The 16,922-nt window shown below is 49.4% G+C and overlaps 2 protein-coding genes across 2 annotated transcripts in view; one reads left to right on the top strand and one right to left on the bottom strand.

Annotated features, from left to right (window-relative positions):
* Positions 1–3,049: 3,049 nt before the first annotated feature.
* Positions 3,050–6,694, bottom strand: NCDN (neurochondrin). Its single transcript, XM_083879345.1, has 6 exons — positions 6,522–6,694; positions 5,170–6,156; positions 4,805–5,031; positions 4,410–4,634; positions 4,055–4,197; positions 3,050–3,756 (listed from the first exon to the last, which is right to left on the bottom strand). The coding sequence occupies exons 1-6, from the start codon at positions 6,621–6,623 to the stop codon at positions 3,290–3,292; spliced, it is 2,151 nt and encodes a 716-aa protein (XP_083735471.1). The 5' UTR covers positions 6,624–6,694; the 3' UTR covers positions 3,050–3,289.
* Positions 6,695–7,102: 408 nt separating this feature from the next.
* Positions 7,103–16,922, top strand: part of KIAA0319L (KIAA0319 like) — a 30,005-nt gene continuing 20,185 nt past the window's right edge. The window contains exons 1-3 of the mRNA XM_083879614.1: positions 7,103–7,162; positions 8,178–8,344; positions 12,224–12,876. Coding sequence (XP_083735740.1) covers positions 8,203–8,344; positions 12,224–12,876 — 795 coding nt within the window. The 5' untranslated portion in view covers positions 7,103–7,162; positions 8,178–8,202. The remainder of the gene's footprint in view (positions 7,163–8,177; positions 8,345–12,223; positions 12,877–16,922) is intronic.

Here is a 16,922-nt window from a genome sequence, read left to right on the forward strand (position 1 = left end):
TTAGCTGTGAGTCCAGGCGAGGTCTCCACCCCAGGGACCACTTCTTGCACATGGACACAAGCCAGAAATCTCTGAAAAAATGGTTTTGTAACAAAGGTCCCAGAGCTCCTTCCCAGGAGATCCCCAGCACTGCCAGGAGGGGCTTGAGGCAGCAACTTCTGCTCCTGGGGGTCAGCAAAAAATGGACTGGTGGAACAGGGTGATGAGAGCACTGAGACTAAAGTAAGTGAGCAGAGCTCTCCCCTAGTCAAAGACAAACCAGTTCTTCTCCAGAAGCTCAGCTCCCATCAACACCTCAGGGAAATACAGGCTGCTCCTATTAATTTCCACATCCCCTTCTCAGAAGGAATCTTCTTGTTATGGGTCTGGAGAGCCAGGCAGGGACCCTGCTGAGGGGTGAGCAGGGAGTGTGGCAGCCCCCTTGCTCCTGTGCTCTCACCACCCCTGCTACATCTCATGGCAGGAGGGAGGGTGCTGTGCTGGGTTCTGGCAGCACAGCAGCCAAATAGCAGCCTCATGAAACATTTAATTTTATTGCCAGTGCTTTTGTGGTGAGATGAATAAATTCAGTAAGATAAACTATATCATGGTCAGGTTTGCAGTGGCATTATGACATTTAAGTTGTCAAAGAGAAACAGAATGTGGATCTGCTCCTCTGGGACCTTGCCCATCTTGTTGGAGAACAGTGAACAATTATCTTGCTCCTGGAGACCTTGTCCTGGTGTTGGAAAAGCACTTGGGAGATGAAGCACAGTTTGCTTTGGGTGTTGCTGGCTGCAATCCCAGTCCGTGCTGGGATCTCAAACACTGGCAGAGAGGTGACTTTAGATGATGCCACATCCACCTCTCTGGCACCAGATCATCAGTGCCTGTGGATGTCAACTGCCAGGGGCAGAACCTGTGGTTGGGTTTGCAAAGCTCAGGATGGCTGAGGACACCCTGCAGCCTTTGAAGTCTTGGCCAGGCTGCCAGGGCACCATCTCCCTCGCGTGGGCTGAGCCAGCCGGGCGTGCTGGGGCCTGTGGGCTGGCACACATGGAGCCAACGGAGATGCCCACGTGGCAGGAGGCTTCCAACACCTCCAGTGCCCTCCCCTCCTAAAAGCACAGTGCTCACTGTTGTTAGTGCTCAGTCTCAGGGAGATAAAATAGTCTTTTTGGGGGTGCTTTGTCTGAGAATGTTTGGAGAGTGCCCCAGGACAAGAGAGCAGTGATATTCCTCAAGGAGCTCTCCCATCTCCACTGGCATTCAGCCTGGTAATGTCCCAGAGCAAGGTGGGTGTCTCACCTCTTCCACTGTCGGCTCAGGAGCTGTGAGGGGCTCACAAGGAGTGTGTTTTGTGTCATGCAAAGAAAAAAATACATCATGGTCACAGGGAGGGTCCAGTTCTTGCAGGGCATGGACGGTCCTGCTCATCCTTAAGGGGACTTTACACTGAAGAGTGAGGGAATGAGGTGCAGATGCTCCTCTCCAGGCACCTGCTGGTGGCCAAACCCTACTCCCTAAGATGGGGAAGGATAAAACTGGAGGACCTCCTGGGCTCTTGGTTTGCTCCCAGGGAGCATCTCAGGGAATTACAGACCAGCAACCAAAGGCCTCTGGGTTAGGACTGTGCTAGTGCTGGAACTGCAGGCCCAGGCTGATCTCTGGTCAGGTGTTGTGGGAGCTCCAACCACTGCCCATGGGAATGAACCAAACCAGATCAGCTGCCCACAGCAAGCCCAGCACCGCACTGGGGATAGCAGAACATCCTCTCGGTGATACAGGTCATATCTCTCATTAGCACTAATTAGTGGCTGTCATAAATGGGAAGCCTGCACCCCTGACCAGAGGCAAGAGAGTGTACAGGACTGGAAACACTTGAAGGTAAAGGCTTTGAGGGTTTGGGTGTTTTTACTGACTCTGCATTGCATTCCTTACTTTTCCTGCTGGTGTTTCCCTGTGGTGCAGGGATGTGCTCCTGGCAGGCTGAAGAGCTTCTCTCAGCTCAGCTCCACAAAGTTCTGCTCTTTTCCAAGGCCAGGAGGCTCATTTGCCTGTTTGGCTCGCACTGCTCTGCTGGGAGCATCTGCCTTTGTTCCAACTTGCACTGGCTGCTCAGGGCTGAGCTGAAAAGATCTAAAGATACTTACCCTGAGCAACAGCCTCCTCTCCAGCAGCGAGCCAAAAACAGTGTAAAGCAGGGATACACCCAGAGCCAGTCCTCCTTTTGAGGCAGCTTAGTGCTTGATTTTTCTCTTGATCAGACGATTCCACAGCCCTCTCCAATGAGTTCTGATCGACGCCTTGGGCTGGCGGCAGAGCCGGTCCCGGCGAGGCAGCAGCTCCCAGAGAACTCCTCGGCTGACACCTGGTGGAGATACGGGACCAGGGAGCGCCGCTCGGATGAGCCTCAGTGTCAGCAGCCACCCTGTGAGCTGCCCCTGCTGGGAAATATCCTTGGGATAACGCGGTACTGGAGAACTGGGAGGCCAGGCTGTGCAGCGGGTGCTACAAATTTACTCCATGGTACATGTAGCCTATCTATTCTGTAAAGCAAGATGTTCGTTGGTCTGCAGGGTATCAGCCATGAAGAATTCACTCATTTTGGCCTTCACACCATAAAAAGAGCAAAGGAAGACTGAATCCTTCACCTTGCAAGAGTGGAAAACTCTCCCTGTACATCCCATCCTGCAGGCAAGAGGGAGCAAATAGAAAATCCCATGGATGTACTTTGTGCAGGTGTTCCATGGGGCAAAACAGGCAAAGCAAGTGGTGCTGGGAAGGTTTTCTAAATGTGAACTTGGGATGATGGCACCAGTGGTGGGTATGAACTGGGAGATCATCTGGCAGCATGACATCATCAAGTCACAAGGAGTTATTCCCAATGCTATCAATCAATAATAAAACTTTTCCCATTCCTGTCTTTTTCAGGGTTCTATGTGTTGTGCAAATGCTGGGACAGAACTGTGACAATATTAATGGGAAAAAGCAAGCATCCTGTGAGGGCCCCGGCAGAAAGAAATCCCATCACTGAGGAGTCTGAAAAACAAACTGACAAAATGTCTTTAATAACAAAACAGGCTGTTTTTACAGAGAAATCCTCACAACACATCGAGCAAGGGCATGGTGAAGTGTTCTGAGGCAGCAGCAGTTCTGCACACTAATGTGGACAGTGCTGATCATGCTGGGTGCTGCAGCACCACTCCAGTTTGGTAAAGTTTGGTCATTTAAATTGTTTTCTTTGTGTCCATCTGGCAGCAAAGAACATGGCAGAAGTGCTGAATAGACCATGTGCAGGCGTCTGGCTTCATTTCCCACCTACAGTGCTGCTGGCTCCTCCTTGCTCGGCCAGACACTGTTCCAGAGCTGCCATTCCATACAGATTGGCCCATTCCGTGCCCTGGTGGGACAGGATCACATCCCTGCAGTGCTCACTGGCTCTGGCCAGCTCCACCAGCACAGCCTGGAAAGCAGTGACGAGCTCCAAATCCACGGAGGCTGGAGAGACACGGGACAGCAGCTGTGAGAGTCCCTCGAGCCAGCCTGCCTGGAGAGCAGCGTGTGGCAGCCACGGGAAAAGAGGGATGCAGCCAGCCAGGGCCTGCATTCCCAGGAACCAGAGCTCAGAGATGTCATCCCAGGCACTTACGTAGGCAGGAGACACGGCCAGGGCCAGGCCATCGCTGCTGGGATCTGCCTGGGCTGTGTGGGCCTGCGAGAGGAAGCGAATGGCAGCTCCAAAAAACTCCTTGGCAGATCGTGTTCCCTGAAGGGCTGGAAGAAAAAGGAAATTAATGTCACAATGCAGAGTTTGTTCACTCAAAGAAGAGCCCTGTGGTGGGGCTGTGGGGAGCCCCAGCACTTTCCTGCCCTAGAAATCTCTTCATGCCAGCACATCAGCCTGCTGAATGTTTCATGTACTCCTTGCTCCTGAACATTTTTGTTTTATCACTTTTCCCATGACAAACTGGACCAGCTTCCCTCCTATTTGCTTTCTCCAGCCCAAATTCCCAGCTCCTGGTCTCTGCCCAGGCCGCACAATGTGTGCTCTGCCAATGGGAACTTCCTTTACCTGCCGACCCTGAGAGGATCCTGGCCATCATCAGGCCCAGAGTGGCAACGTTTGCTGCCAGAACCAGGTGATGCTTCTGGGGCAGCAGAAGTGGAAGAGACTTCAGCAACACATCCATCAAGGAGGAAAAGGTTTTGTCCCGCCTAGAGAGAAAATAAACCCTTTTTGACACATTTCCTGAGCAGAGCCAGAAGCACCTGAGAAATGTCAAGGTTAAACCCAGCAACAAAAACGTAATGAAATTTGGGTTGAAAAAGGAAAATCTCTTTTCAGCATAGTGTGTTAACAGAGCCTCAAGCTCGATGTACAAGGCACCCTTTCCTCCCACTCAGAGCCAGCTCCCACACTCTGTTACCTGACCAGGTCTGGAGCAGTCACAACCAGGTTAAGGAAAACCCCACACGTGGTCTGGAGACTCATTTCAGTGCTTGTCAGGGGCTCTGGGGCCGTGGACTCAGAGGTCAGAACCTCCCACTGCTGCAGGAAGTACTCACACAGCAGTGCTAGTGCCCCTGCAGAGATGAGAATGTCCCGGGGCCTGTCCTCTGCTGTCAAATGGCAAAAGCCAGGGAGCAGAAATCTGGAAGGGGAAAGAAACTGGGAGCATGAGGTAGAATGGCTCAAAGCCCTGCATTTACATCCATCTCAAGGGAAACAGCCCCATGGAACTGACACTGCAGGGAGTGTACATATAGAAAATATTTGAGGAGGTTTGCACTAAAATGCAACAAATGTGCTTAAAATGCTCACCTCAGGGCATCCTGGGGTAAGGCAGAGCCCTCGGTGCTGTCCAGCTCTGCCTGGGGAGGACTCACAGCTGGGCTGCCCTCCTTGAAAAGCTTCCTGGCATAATCAACAAGGAAAGGCAAGAGCTCACAGATTTCCTGCTTGAGGGAGGACGTCTCCTCTGCCATCCAAGCTCCAAGGACTCGGACAGAGGCAAAGATGAAAGGATCTTGCAGCTCCTCCTGTTTAACCTGCATGAAGAAAGCAAAGGGACACATTATTGTACATCAACTACCACAGGTCTGGAAACCACAGTGGGCTAAGAGGCAGAGTTTGCTCTACACAGAGACAGCCCCACAAGCTGCTCTTGGTTCAAAGCCCTGCATTACCTGTTTCAAGTAGAATATCACAGCTCCAAATGCCTCCTCCATAATCCTCATGAGCTGCATTTTCTGCACATTTTCTAGCAGAGGGTTCTCCTCCTTCAGGCACTCCTGGATCCCCATCTCCATAAGGACATAGCAGGCTGTCACCACCTCTTTCTTCCCCTCCACCTCCAGGGGATCTGGCTCCTCCAGGGTCAGGCGGACCTCCACACAAGCCAAGTTCACCAGCAGGGCCAGGAACTTGCTGCCAGCACTCCCTGCTGGGATCCACTCAGCCCCACAGGCCTGCACGAGGCTGCCTGCGAGCTTCAGAGCGGGGTCTCGCTGTGACTGGCTGAGTTTGCTGCCCAAAACCTCAGCCAGCCCTTTGTAAAGTCTGCTGAGGCACACACAGCCCTGCGAGCTCTCCGTGAGAGGAGGTGACAGGGGGATGAAGTGAGGCAGGACCTCGCACAGCTCAAATTTGGTCATGTCTTCAGCCTTGAGGAAGTCACTGGAGAGTTTGCTGAGCACAGCCAGGAGCTGTTGGGCATCTCTGTGCCAGCACTTGGCCTCTGCTATGCCCAACAGCCCCACAAGCAGTGTGAGGGCACGGTCAGAGCTGTGACCACCGTTCAGATAGGCCTGGCACAGGGCAGACACTGTCCCTTTGGTCACCAACGCCCTGGCGCCCCTGGCTGTGGCCAGGATAGCACTGAGGCACTGATACACATCATCGACCATGGATGTGCTGTCCGGGTCGCAGGGGGAAAGCAGGACGTCATTGAAGGTGGGGATTTTGTTGAGGATCTGGGAGTGCCCAGCTAGCTCCGGGTCGGTGCAGAAACAGGCCAGCAGGGTGAGGCCGAGGGCACGGAAGGTGTGCGGGGGGCAGCCGGCTGGCGGCTGCCGGGAGAGCAGCAGCCGGGTCGGGAACGTGAATCCGATCGCGTCGAAGATCTGCCGGCGGGTCTTGGCGTCCACCTCTCCCGCTCTGACTGCTTTGGTCACCTACGAGGCAAAACAGGAGCGAGCGTGAGCACAGCAAAAGGATTTGGTACATGTACAGGATGGAACTGTTGGAAATCAGAAGCCAAAACAACTTTAATTAGTGCAGGGAAGTACCCAGTGAGCTGGCACTTGGCCCAAGTGCTAATCCAGAGGTTTACCACGGTGTTCCAAAAGTCTGGCAGCACCGACTGACCTCCGCACACCCCAGTCAAGGCCAGGCTCCCTTGCTTTGCTGAAGGGAACCCCAAAGCTCTGAAGCAGCTTGCTCCAAGTTCCTAATCCCCACCTCCCCGCGTCCCAGCATCTCCAGCAGGATGTTCGGCCCCCTCTTTGCCCGCTCCTGAGGCGATTCCGCGGTTCCTTACCAGCAGCAGCGCTGCGAACTGCTCGCTGTCGTTCTTCGCGTCTCTGAGCACACCGAGGCACCGCTTCAGCGTGGCGTGCCCGTCCCCGGAGTCCGAGGCCATGGCCGGGAAGCGGGGCTGAAGGACCAGAGGGGAACCCGGGCAGCCTTTCCTCGGCCCCGTCCCTCACGGCTCCGGCCCGTTCCCTCACGGTGCCCCGCCTGCGGGCGGGCGCGCGCCCCCTGCCCCTCCAGCCAATCCGCGCGCCGCCTCCGCGCCGCCGGCCAACCGCGTGCCGCCTTGTTGGGCGGTGCCCGAAGCCGCCGCCTCCGCGCGGAACTGTGGGCAAATCACCTGTGGCTGCGCGGCCTCCGCGCCCGCCCCGCCCGGTGCGACCGGGACCGGCGGGGGGAGCGAGCGGCGGGGACCCGCGGCTCCGCAGCCCCGGCACTGCCCGCACGGCCAGACCCAGCCCTGGTGCCGGCAGGCGGCCGTTCAGCTTCCGGGTGAGCGTGCGCGGGCACCGCCATGGCCGCGGGGCAGGAGGCCGCGGTGCCCCCGGGCCCGCCGCGCTGGAGCCCCGGCCGTGCCCGGCGCCCGATGCCCGCCTGAGCTCGCCGAGGAGCCGCCGAGGAGCCGCCGAGCCTCGCGATGAGCCCTTGGTACGTACCGGCCGGCGGCTCGGGGCGCTGCCGCCTCCCGCGGGGCCCGGGCCCGGCCCCGGGGGCTCCGTGCTGGGGGCTCCGGCCGGGCGGGTGCGGGGACCGGGGGTCTGGGAAAGTTTCCCCAAGGACCTGTTGGCTGAGGGGGGCGGGTTTATATCTTCCCCCCGTGAAGTTTTCCTCCCGCGTCTGTTCCTGCTCTGCTGCGGACGGTTGAGTGCAATTCCTCGAGGTGTAACAAGCTCTGAGTGCTGGAGGAGCGCCGGTGGCTCTGGCTGTAACAACATTCCCTTTGGATTCTTCAGGACTGGCAGATTTAATGCCCTTTAGTGCCTAATGACGCTTTCATTGCGCCCTTAAAATAGATACTATTTATTACCTGTGAAATAATTAATGTTCTCCTATCGCATCACCTACAGATAATTTACATTTAATTAGCATATGAGGCTATTAAATACCCTTTGGCATTAGAAAGGCAGAGAAGTTTGGTGATCCCTGCCCTGTGGAGCAAAGTAAGAAGCAAACCAGGGCGTTAGCTCCCGGTTTCCCAGCGTTGCTGTGCTTTCGTTTCCCTTTTTCTAGCTGGCACCAGCCGGCACGGATGTGCCTGGGATGACATCGCCGGGCAGATGTGCAGGGCTTGGCAGTGCCTGTGTTCTCCTCCTGCTGCTCCCTGGCTGTCCAGTCCTCAGGCTCATTTGAAACTGAAATTTCCCAAATGCCTCTTTGGGATCCAGTGGGCAGCCTCTGTGATATCAGGTGAAAAACAGGGTCTGGAGGAGAAAACCACAAGGGAAATGCCCCCTGCACTCAGCACTGGGAGCTGTGCCACTGCAAATTTCATTTTGGTATCAGACATTGATAGTTCCTTAGCAACAGCTGGGCTAATCACAGCTGATAAGACATTCCTTTTCCTGCACAAATGCTCTGTTCACTTTGCACTCTGGCTGGATCTGTGCAGGAGCATTTCAATTGCCACGGGATGTTCTGTGTTTCATACCCTGTGTGTTTTTAGAACCCTGCTGCTGCCCACAAAGGCCATGGAGAAGAGGTTGGAAGCCAAGCCCAGCATCAGCTCCTGGTTCCTGTCACGATACTGCCTGGGAAAAGCTGTGAGGGAGCTGGGAATTCTGCAGCTGTTCTACCTGTGCACTTGCCTGTGTGCCTTGTGCTCCTCTGCAGGTGACTCTTCTGTTCTCTCTGGGACTGTGTGTATGGTTTTTTTATGGTCTTTATCCCTCTTACTCATTTAAAATACTCAGAGATAAAAGTGAAATTATTTGCTGGTAGACATCGTAGGGTTGTTTTTTTTATTGGTTTCCTTTTTAATTGATTTTTTTAGAACTAACAAACCAAAGCTGTTGGTTTTTTTAACCAAACAAAACTCCACCCTTGGAAGTTATTAACTGAGCTCTCAAAAGTGTAGCTTGTATCTCAGAGAGAGCTTTTTCTGACCTTAATTTTTGACAAAAGGAACAAGCGATAATCTGGAAAATGATTTAATTTAAGGAAAGCAACGTGGAAAGGCAGGAATGTTTTTTAGCCCTAAGATGTTGAACGCTTTTCCCAAGAACAGCGTGTCAGAAGTCTTTATTTGCCTACAGGCCATGGGTATGTTTGTTTTTGTTATTTCCTGTTCAAACTTGAGCAACCAACCTCCTGCTCAAGTAAATAACCAAGTTAGTGGCTTGGATGGAAGTTTTCCTCTAATGGATTGTGTGATGTTTGGTTTGGGAAGGGGTTGGTTTTCTTTGTTTCCCAGTTATGTGGACGTGTTCTCCAGACAGCTGCAGCATCTCTGTTGTGTTACTGGACCTTCCTGGACAGTTCCCAGTGGCAGATTTAATTAAGCTAATGATCTCTGTGATCTTAATCAGCTAATTTAGAGTCTGGAAAGACATATTTGTATTCCTGGTTCTAGCAAAGGGCTGTGTGTTTGAATGGTGTTTCCTTGTCAACTGAGCTTCCTGCATACATTTCCTGGCCTTAGTAATTTCTTGGAAGTTTAGAGTTAGAGCTCCTATGAGACTCCTGAGGGTGTTGTAGACAGTGTTGGTGTGTTTAAGGGCTGCTCTGTTTGGAAGAGTTAAAGCCAACTCATAGATTTGTTAGGGTTGGAACAGTGCAGGTCTTGAAATCATCAAGTCCAACGGTTAAATGAGTGAAGAGTCCGTTAAATTACGTTTTTTGCGTGTGCAGAAATAAATATAATTATATGGACATAGTTACCCTGATGTGGACATTTTTTCCATTGCAGAGTTTTTGTTATTTTGGGCTTGTTTGTGTCCCTCAGGCAGCGGAGTTTGTGAGGCTGAGGAGGAGTTATGGCTGCCTAGAAATGAGCGTGGTCATGTGGAGTTACGCAAGGGGGATTGTGTTGACATAACTGACTGACTTGTGGCAGGCTTAAAAAGTCCCCAGAGTTAAGTGTTTAATCATTAATCTGGTATCAAGGCAGGATTGACTGCCTGGGCAAGTCTGCAAACCTGAAGTTATTAATAGAAGCTGTGCCTGTGTGTTCCATTCCCCTGCTGCTCAGCAAAGCTGTGAGCTGCATCCCTGGGACAGGAACTCCTGAGTTCCTGGGAAGAGCAGTTTTTCTCCACTGATGTGACAAAAACAATATGGAAAAGTGACTAAGCACACCCACTGTGCAGCTGTCTTGTGACTTGTGTGGTGCTGAGCTTGAGAGGGAACTCATCCTCAGGAATGTTCCTGCTTTCCACAGATGAAATGCAAGTGTAGACTCTTTTCTCCCAGGGCATGCAGAGTTGTCTGAATGTTTGATGCCCACCAGAGGCCATGGAACTTGAAAATAAAATGTGAAAATCAGTGTGTCTCTGTAGAAAACTCACATCTGGAATGCTGGGCTGTGGTGCTGGGAGTTGCCTGTTCACTTCTGTCATTCCTAAGAGTTATCTGAGTTTTAAGCTGTCCATGTACAGCAGTTCAAAAGAACATACTGGCTCATTTCAAATAAACATGTCCCAAGTCGCCATTAGCAGAGTTCTGGAAAGGAAATGTGGCCAAAATATTATTCAAATCTTGTTTTAGCAATGTGTTAAATGAGAAGCAGAGTGCTCTCAGCATGGTAGTGTTGTGTTATCCAAGCTAAGTCATGGCTCTGACATGGTGAGGAGATGTTTCTGGGGATCCAGGCTTTACATTTGAGATGAATAAATATAATACCTGTGATACATAGTGATTTGTCACCAGGGATATCTTCCCTGGGAACATTTTTTCTCTGAAATGTGCCCCATTCTGTGTGTGCCCCAGTTCTAAGCCTGGTACTAGAAACTGCTGCTGAATTTCACTGCTTCCATATCAAGCCTTAATTTGAGTGGTATGTGTGAGCCAGGCCTGACATATGAGGAGAGATGGATGAGCAGTGGTGGTGGAGGAGGAAGGATTTTAGGAACGTGGGAAGCAGCACATTTCTCTCATGCACAGGATATTTTAGGGGCGGTGATTCACCTTTAACAGAAAGGCAATTTTACGGGCAAAACGTAAATCTGAGTGGATGAGATCCTGTTGAAAATCACAGGAATTGTGTAATTCTTCAATTTGTTATTGTTGCTCCAGGCCTGGAGAGAGTGTGTGTGCATACACGTGGGTTTGGTGTGTACACACATTCCATATTCTGTTCTAATTCCATCCCCATCAGGTTGTGCCAGGAGCTTGTCCCTGCCTGTGACTGTGACAGTGCTGCCAGGGCCTGGCTCCAGGTGTTCCAGGTGTGATGAGGTTGGCTGTTACCCTGAGCACACAGATTCTCTGTCTGCTCTCTCTCCAAGGAGTTGATGAGGTGTGATGAGGGTGTTGAGGTTTTTAAAGGTGCTGATTTCAACTTCTCTTGCTGAACATTTGCAGAGTTTCTTTTACACATTACATTGCTTGAGTGGAGCTTCTCCACCTTCTGCACAGTGGTGGGTTCAGACACCCACAGGGAACTCTGTCCCCCATGACTTGGTCACTAAACTCGAGTTCATTCTCGATCAGGATATTGTAACTTAAATCCAGACTTTATTTTAATGGAGAAAAAACTTTCCCATTTGTGTTGTGTTCAAGAACTCCATTCTTGATAGGGAGGGAGCCAGATCTGGAGCATATTCTCCAGCTGCACAACTCCCAGTCCAGCAACACTGTTTGTAAAGTAATCTTCCAATGACCTATTATCGCTTGGATGCTGAACACAGCACAGTGTAACAGTCCCATAGGTCATCAGGCTATTTTTAGGGAGTCCTTAATCTGCAGAGCTCTAAATTTTGGAAGCCTTTAATCCATTGATCCCTGCAAGCACTCAAAATTTTCATGCTAAGAAAAAAAGAATCCGTATGCAAAGCAGTTGTTGCTTTACTGCAGAGCTGAGACCTGAAGTGACTTGACTCTTAACAGAAATTACGTCAAGGGTTTTTAATGACATAACAGAAATTATATTTGAGGGTTTTTAATGAAAAACACTATGGCAGGGTGGGTGGCAAGGCTTTGTCTTGCAGAGCCCTTTTCTAGAAGCTGATGACGACTTCCCAAGTGAAGGAAATTCAGTCAGAATAAGCAACTGATGTCAAATATCAGCATGGAGGAGTTAAAAATGCCTCTGTCCTGTGCACTAAGCCAGTGCCACTGTTTGCAGTGTTTTCCTTTTAGGCAGACTATGGGCAGAGAGGCAAGGCCATAACTGGTTAAAGAACTGCGCTTGGTATTTTGGGGTTCAGTTTCTGACTCTGAACTTGCTGTGTGACCTTGGTCCAGCTGCTCAGTGTGGGCATTATGGGCTCCTCTGAAACAGGAGCATTTCTGTCTTCACTTCTGCTTCTCCATTCCTGTTGGAGAGGGTGGTGGTGGCTTAGGTAGGAGGAGCAGATTGTTCCTTAAAATCTTGTGGAAGTACTGGATAGTGAGGCCAGGCAGAGATTCTGAGAAGTCAGATTTAGTTTCTTATATCCACTCTCCTGCGTTATTCCTGTGCCTCAAATTCATCTTGACAATAGTGATGAGATCTGTTATCCACTGCTATAAAGGACTGAGAATTCTCTGTTTGTCTTCCCTCCTCTTTCCCAGATGGAAACTGGAACGGATCTAAATGTGAGCTGGGGAAGGTCCTGCTTGGCGGCCGTTTGACATCGTGGCCAGGTCACCATTTGCAGCTTCTGGAAGGGTTCCACACTCTGAGCTCCTGTCAGACCACCTGCTGCCAGCACCCCACCTGTGATGCCTTTTGGTTCTTGGAAAACATGTGCATCCAGGTGAACTGCACCGTGCCTGGCACTTGTCAGGCCAACAAGACTGGCTTTTCAGATTCTGTTTTGGTGTTTTTAAAGAAATCAAAAACCACAGAGCACTTGTTAAACTTCCATATGGAAGGTGACGTGAAGACTTGGAGTCACAAATGGTTGGACTGGGACATCCCTGTCCAGAGGAAGAAAAGACTGCGAAGATCATTCCAGAAGTGGAGGTTGGCAGGTGACAGGGTGCAGCTCCTGAGAAGGGATCTGGCAGAGAACTCCAGAAGCAGCCAAAGTGAAGCAGAGCACTTGAAGGATCAAGTCCTGAGGCACTTAGTGGCAGACAGAGCTGCTCCTGAGAAACAAAATCAAAAGCAAAACTTGCTGAAAAATGGACAGAATCTAAGAGAACACTACCCCAGAAGCTTACTCCCTCCTCAGAGCAATAATATGAACAGGTCACAGGATGCTGACAGTCACTCTCCCCAGGTAGGTGGTTGCTGGGGCTGGAGTGGGTCTGTCTGGAACAGCTGTCCTCCTCCTCCTCCTCAGTCTGGCTTTAGGTAGATTTCAGCCTTTTTTTTTTTTGCCAGTTTTCAACCTCCTGTCAACAAGGCACAGCCAGTGGTTTGAGGTTTAGTTTGGGTTTTGGGGTAGGTTTTTCCCCCCTTCCCTTCCTTAGCTGGGATAAACTGCTGAGGTGGGAAGGTGAGGCAGGATGGGTCTGTGGTAAAGCTTATCCTCTGTATAATCACACAGTGTGCTTGCCAGATGAGAAGGAAAGGTGACAGTCAGTGGGAATTGTCTGAGAGCTGAAAACTGTTACCTATAAAAGTACCTGTTCAGATCCACACAATAAAGTAAGCTGTTTTCATTTAAATGCTGAATCGAGGCAGTTAAGTACATGATTTTATAGAGTCATGCATACAGCTCACAGTGTATTTTGATGTCAGTCTGCTTGCTTGAGTTTGGCATCTTAATGCCAAATGTTCTCTTTTTTGAAGAGTGTTCCTCTTTCTCAAATCCACCAAGGCTTACCTTGGCACTGGGTGAATGAAATCAGTTTAGTCTCTACTCCAAATACATACAGTGTTAAGCCAGTACATCTTGATGTTACACAGAATTTGGCACATTTGAATTGTTAAGTGATTGTATTTTTACATCTGCAAATAATTTTTTGTGCCTTATCTCAAAAAGGCTTGTGCACTCCTGATGCTGAAATATAATTCTACTTTGTTAAACCGTTCCTGAAATAGCTTTTGCTGTGTTTCAGGGATTTGGCATTGTACAAATCCGCTGCCTCTGGTTCTGGAAATGACTGAATTTTTCAAATCCTGGTTGCAGGTAGGGCTGTGACTGCCTGAGCCACCACCCTGGAGCAGGATGTGGCAGGCAGCCAAGGGACGCTGCCGAGAGCTCCCGGGATGACACGTGTGAAACCAGGCACTAAAGCTTGACAAATGTTTGATTTTCCAGAACCCCCCCAGCATTTGGGGCTGACTCGAGCTCAGCTTTCTTTCTCCCCTGCAATGCTGCAGCATTCCCACCCTCCCTGTTCTTTCCTCCTCCTAGCAGTTGAGCTGAGCACAGTGACCCCATTCTCTCAGCTGTCGCACATTTGAGATGTCTTTGCAGCCACTCTTAAATGTCTTCTCTTGCTCTTGGGGAGCAGCTTTTACATCTCCCTGCTTGTTCTGTTTGCAGTTTTGCTTTCCAGGTTATCCTGCTATTGCTGTCCAATGTGTCTAGTAAACTGGTTGCAAATATTAAATTACACTGATTAATCAGGTTCTGAATGTTGCTGAACATACAGGATTTCCCATCTTTAGGAAGTGCTCCCATTGTCCCAATGTGTACTGTTGGATGTGTGCTAGGGGAAGGTTTTTACTCTCCTTGATGATTTTTTCTAATAAGAAAGTCCATGTCTCTTAACAAAATGCAAGTTCATAAAAATAAAAACTTTCTACTAAAATATAGTGGCATGATGGAATTCCTAGCACTTGCATTTTTGAGGTTTAGATGGAGTTTTGAGGAGAAGGGAGAATTAAAATATCCACCTGGGCTAATTCCAGGATTATTGAACCATCCAACTTTACCTGCAAAATGCAAAGCCAGCTCTGCAGCTGTCCTTGCACTTCAAATCCAAGAGCAGTTTAATGTGAGCCAAGGATACAACATTGGAGGCTGTGTTCTTGAGACATAGCCAGACTTTCCAGGAGGAAGGTATTCCAAGCTGGGTTGGTTATGGACCAAAATTAAGTTACACCCGTGCTGAAATCAGTAGATTTGTCCTGGGCTACATTTGGCCCAGTCCCTGGAGCACATGGAACATGGCTGGGTGTTTAATGCTGTTCTTTAGGAAGGGTTGAAAGATGGGGACAGTGCTAGTTTGTACTGGCTGTTCATACCTGAAAACATCAAACGCCTGAAGTAGGAAAGGACATTTGAAATCAAAGTGCTTTTTCTCCTCTGCTGCTGCTGAGCATTAAATGTGATGCAAGACAAATGTTTTCATTTCTTCCTCAGAGAGAAGGAAAATGACAGTTTTGGGAAAACATTACCTCTATGGGTTTTCATTTTCCTCTTGCAGTTCTGATGGCTCCACAGCCATCTGCAATGGCATTTGCTGATGTGCAGTAAACATTAATTTCTGGGTTTACTGTATCCATGCTATGAAACCAGGATAAACCACAGTGCATCCTGTTCATCAGCCCTTAACCAAGGGAGACTGGTACTTTTTCATTAAAGTGAGTGACATTTTCCAGGCACCAGGCTTTTTTCTGTCTCTTTGTAGACTTCCTTGTCAATTTTAAAATACAGCAACACATTTAATAGCCAGTCAGGAGAAGCATTTAGGTGCAGCACTGCTGATGAGCAAGGCTGCTGCAGCACTGCAGCAGCTCTGCAGGCAGACTGGGAAAGGCTGGAGCAGGAGCATTGCAACAGACCCAGAGAACACATTCCTGCCCTCACATCAAGCCCACTGTTTGGCTCTTGCTGTCACACTTCCTGCAGGTGCTGGGTGCTTTTCATCCACAAGGAACAAGGAAATGTCTCTCTTTACCACTGCTACTAACTCTGTAATGGTTTGTGACATTACCTACATTTTAGTGTCTTAAGAGTTTTCCCAGATGTGGCACTTACTGCAGACAGCAAGGACACCATCTAAGCTGAAAAGAGTCCGTTTAAACTCAAAGCAGGCCTATTTAAATTTAAAAATAAAAGAAAATTCTAGAACAGAGGTATTTTTCTCTCAAGTAACTTGGACTTGGTGTGGATTCTGACACACAGGGCTGCACTAGTCCCTCTAAAAGACATGGGACTCTCAGACAAGGACACTGGGTTATTTGTCTCAGGCCAAAGGCATTTAGGGGTTGGAATCAAAATTGTCTGAGGCTCCTGTGTTGACTCAGGCCAATGTGTCACTTCTCTCTATTTTCTAAGCTAATAAGATAGGACAGCTGGCAAACTTATAGTCTCCTTGTCATTTATCCCCAAGAATGAAGTAATCTGTTCTTTGCTTTAAAGAATTCAGAGTTATGGAGCAAAGATAAGAAATGTCTTAGCTTGCAAGCATTAGAGGCATTTTGACTGTTATGTTGCCCCAGGCAAAGCTTATCTAATTCGAGCTCTCTACAGACATTTGGCTGTCAATTCATCCTGAAGACTTTTGGAAGGAAGAAGATCTCTCTTAACTGTAAAGTGGTGTTTTTTTGGGAATTAAAAGTGAGTCAAGAAAGCGTTCAGCTCACTGAAAACATTGCCAAGCAAAGTGGGAACTCTGGTGTGGCCAGCAGGGGAATGTGGATCTCCTGTGTGTTGTTTGTGACTCTTGCTCTTGTGACCCTTCTGGGTTGATTCGTGAGAAGCAAAAAGTGGTTTCCTGTAGTGGTAGGGAGTCATGGAAACATTCTGCTCCTGTGCCTTTCCTAAAGAGTCTGTCTCACTTGAGTTCCTGCCTGGCTGTTCCCCTCTTTCTCCTGCCAACATTTCAAACTTTATCTTGAGGAAAGGGAGTCAGTACCCTTTGCAGTTGTCAGTGGGTGGAAGATGATACAGCTTGGGCCATCCAGCTGTCCTCAGGCCACTGAGGAAGAGCAGCATGCCAGATTTTTCCTGCATGGATTCCAAAGAATCCATACTTTTGTTTAAGTAAGCACATTAGCAAGTAACCAAATAAAGGAAGACAGCTTATGTCTGTACCATTAACAAATAGTGTCTGATTCTTTGGTCCATAAAGCTCAGATGTTAACCAAACAATTTTTTTTACATTCTGTGAGCAAAGTGATCTATTTGCCCAAGGCTGAAACATAAACCTTGCAGAGAAGCCCTCAGTGCCTTCACTGCTGCTCCTGGCTTTGCTGGTTGTTCAGTGTGGGCAGCACAGCTTTATTTTTACAACCAACATTTAGTGTTTTCTGAAGCCCAGCCCATTTACTGACAAGGATGTTGCCCACCGTGGTCTGAAGTGTTTTCCCTGTTCCTGTTTCCTGGACTGAATGCCAACAGCATGGTCTAAAAGCTTGAGTATATTT

The sequence above is a fragment of the Zosterops lateralis genome (assembly GCF_965231275.1).
Source record: "Zosterops lateralis genome assembly, chromosome: 28".
NCBI classification, from domain to species: domain Eukaryota; kingdom Metazoa; phylum Chordata; class Aves; order Passeriformes; family Zosteropidae; genus Zosterops; species Zosterops lateralis.

What these genes read in the sequence shown, in the direction of transcription:
- NCDN (XM_083879345.1), bottom strand. Translation starts at nt 6,623, where the DNA reads ATGGCCTCGGACTCCGGGGACGGGCACGCCACGCTGAAGCGGTGCCTC. An exon ending in TTACCCCAGGATGCCCTGAG is followed by an intron (nt 4,635 to 4,804) that starts GTGAGCATTTTA and finishes TTCCCCTTCCAG; the next exon opens with ATTTCTGCTCCCTGGCTTTT. An exon ending in GATCCTCTCAGGGTCGGCAG is followed by an intron (nt 3,757 to 4,054) that starts GTAAAGGAAGTT and finishes TTTTTCTTCCAG; the next exon opens with CCCTTCAGGGAACACGATCT.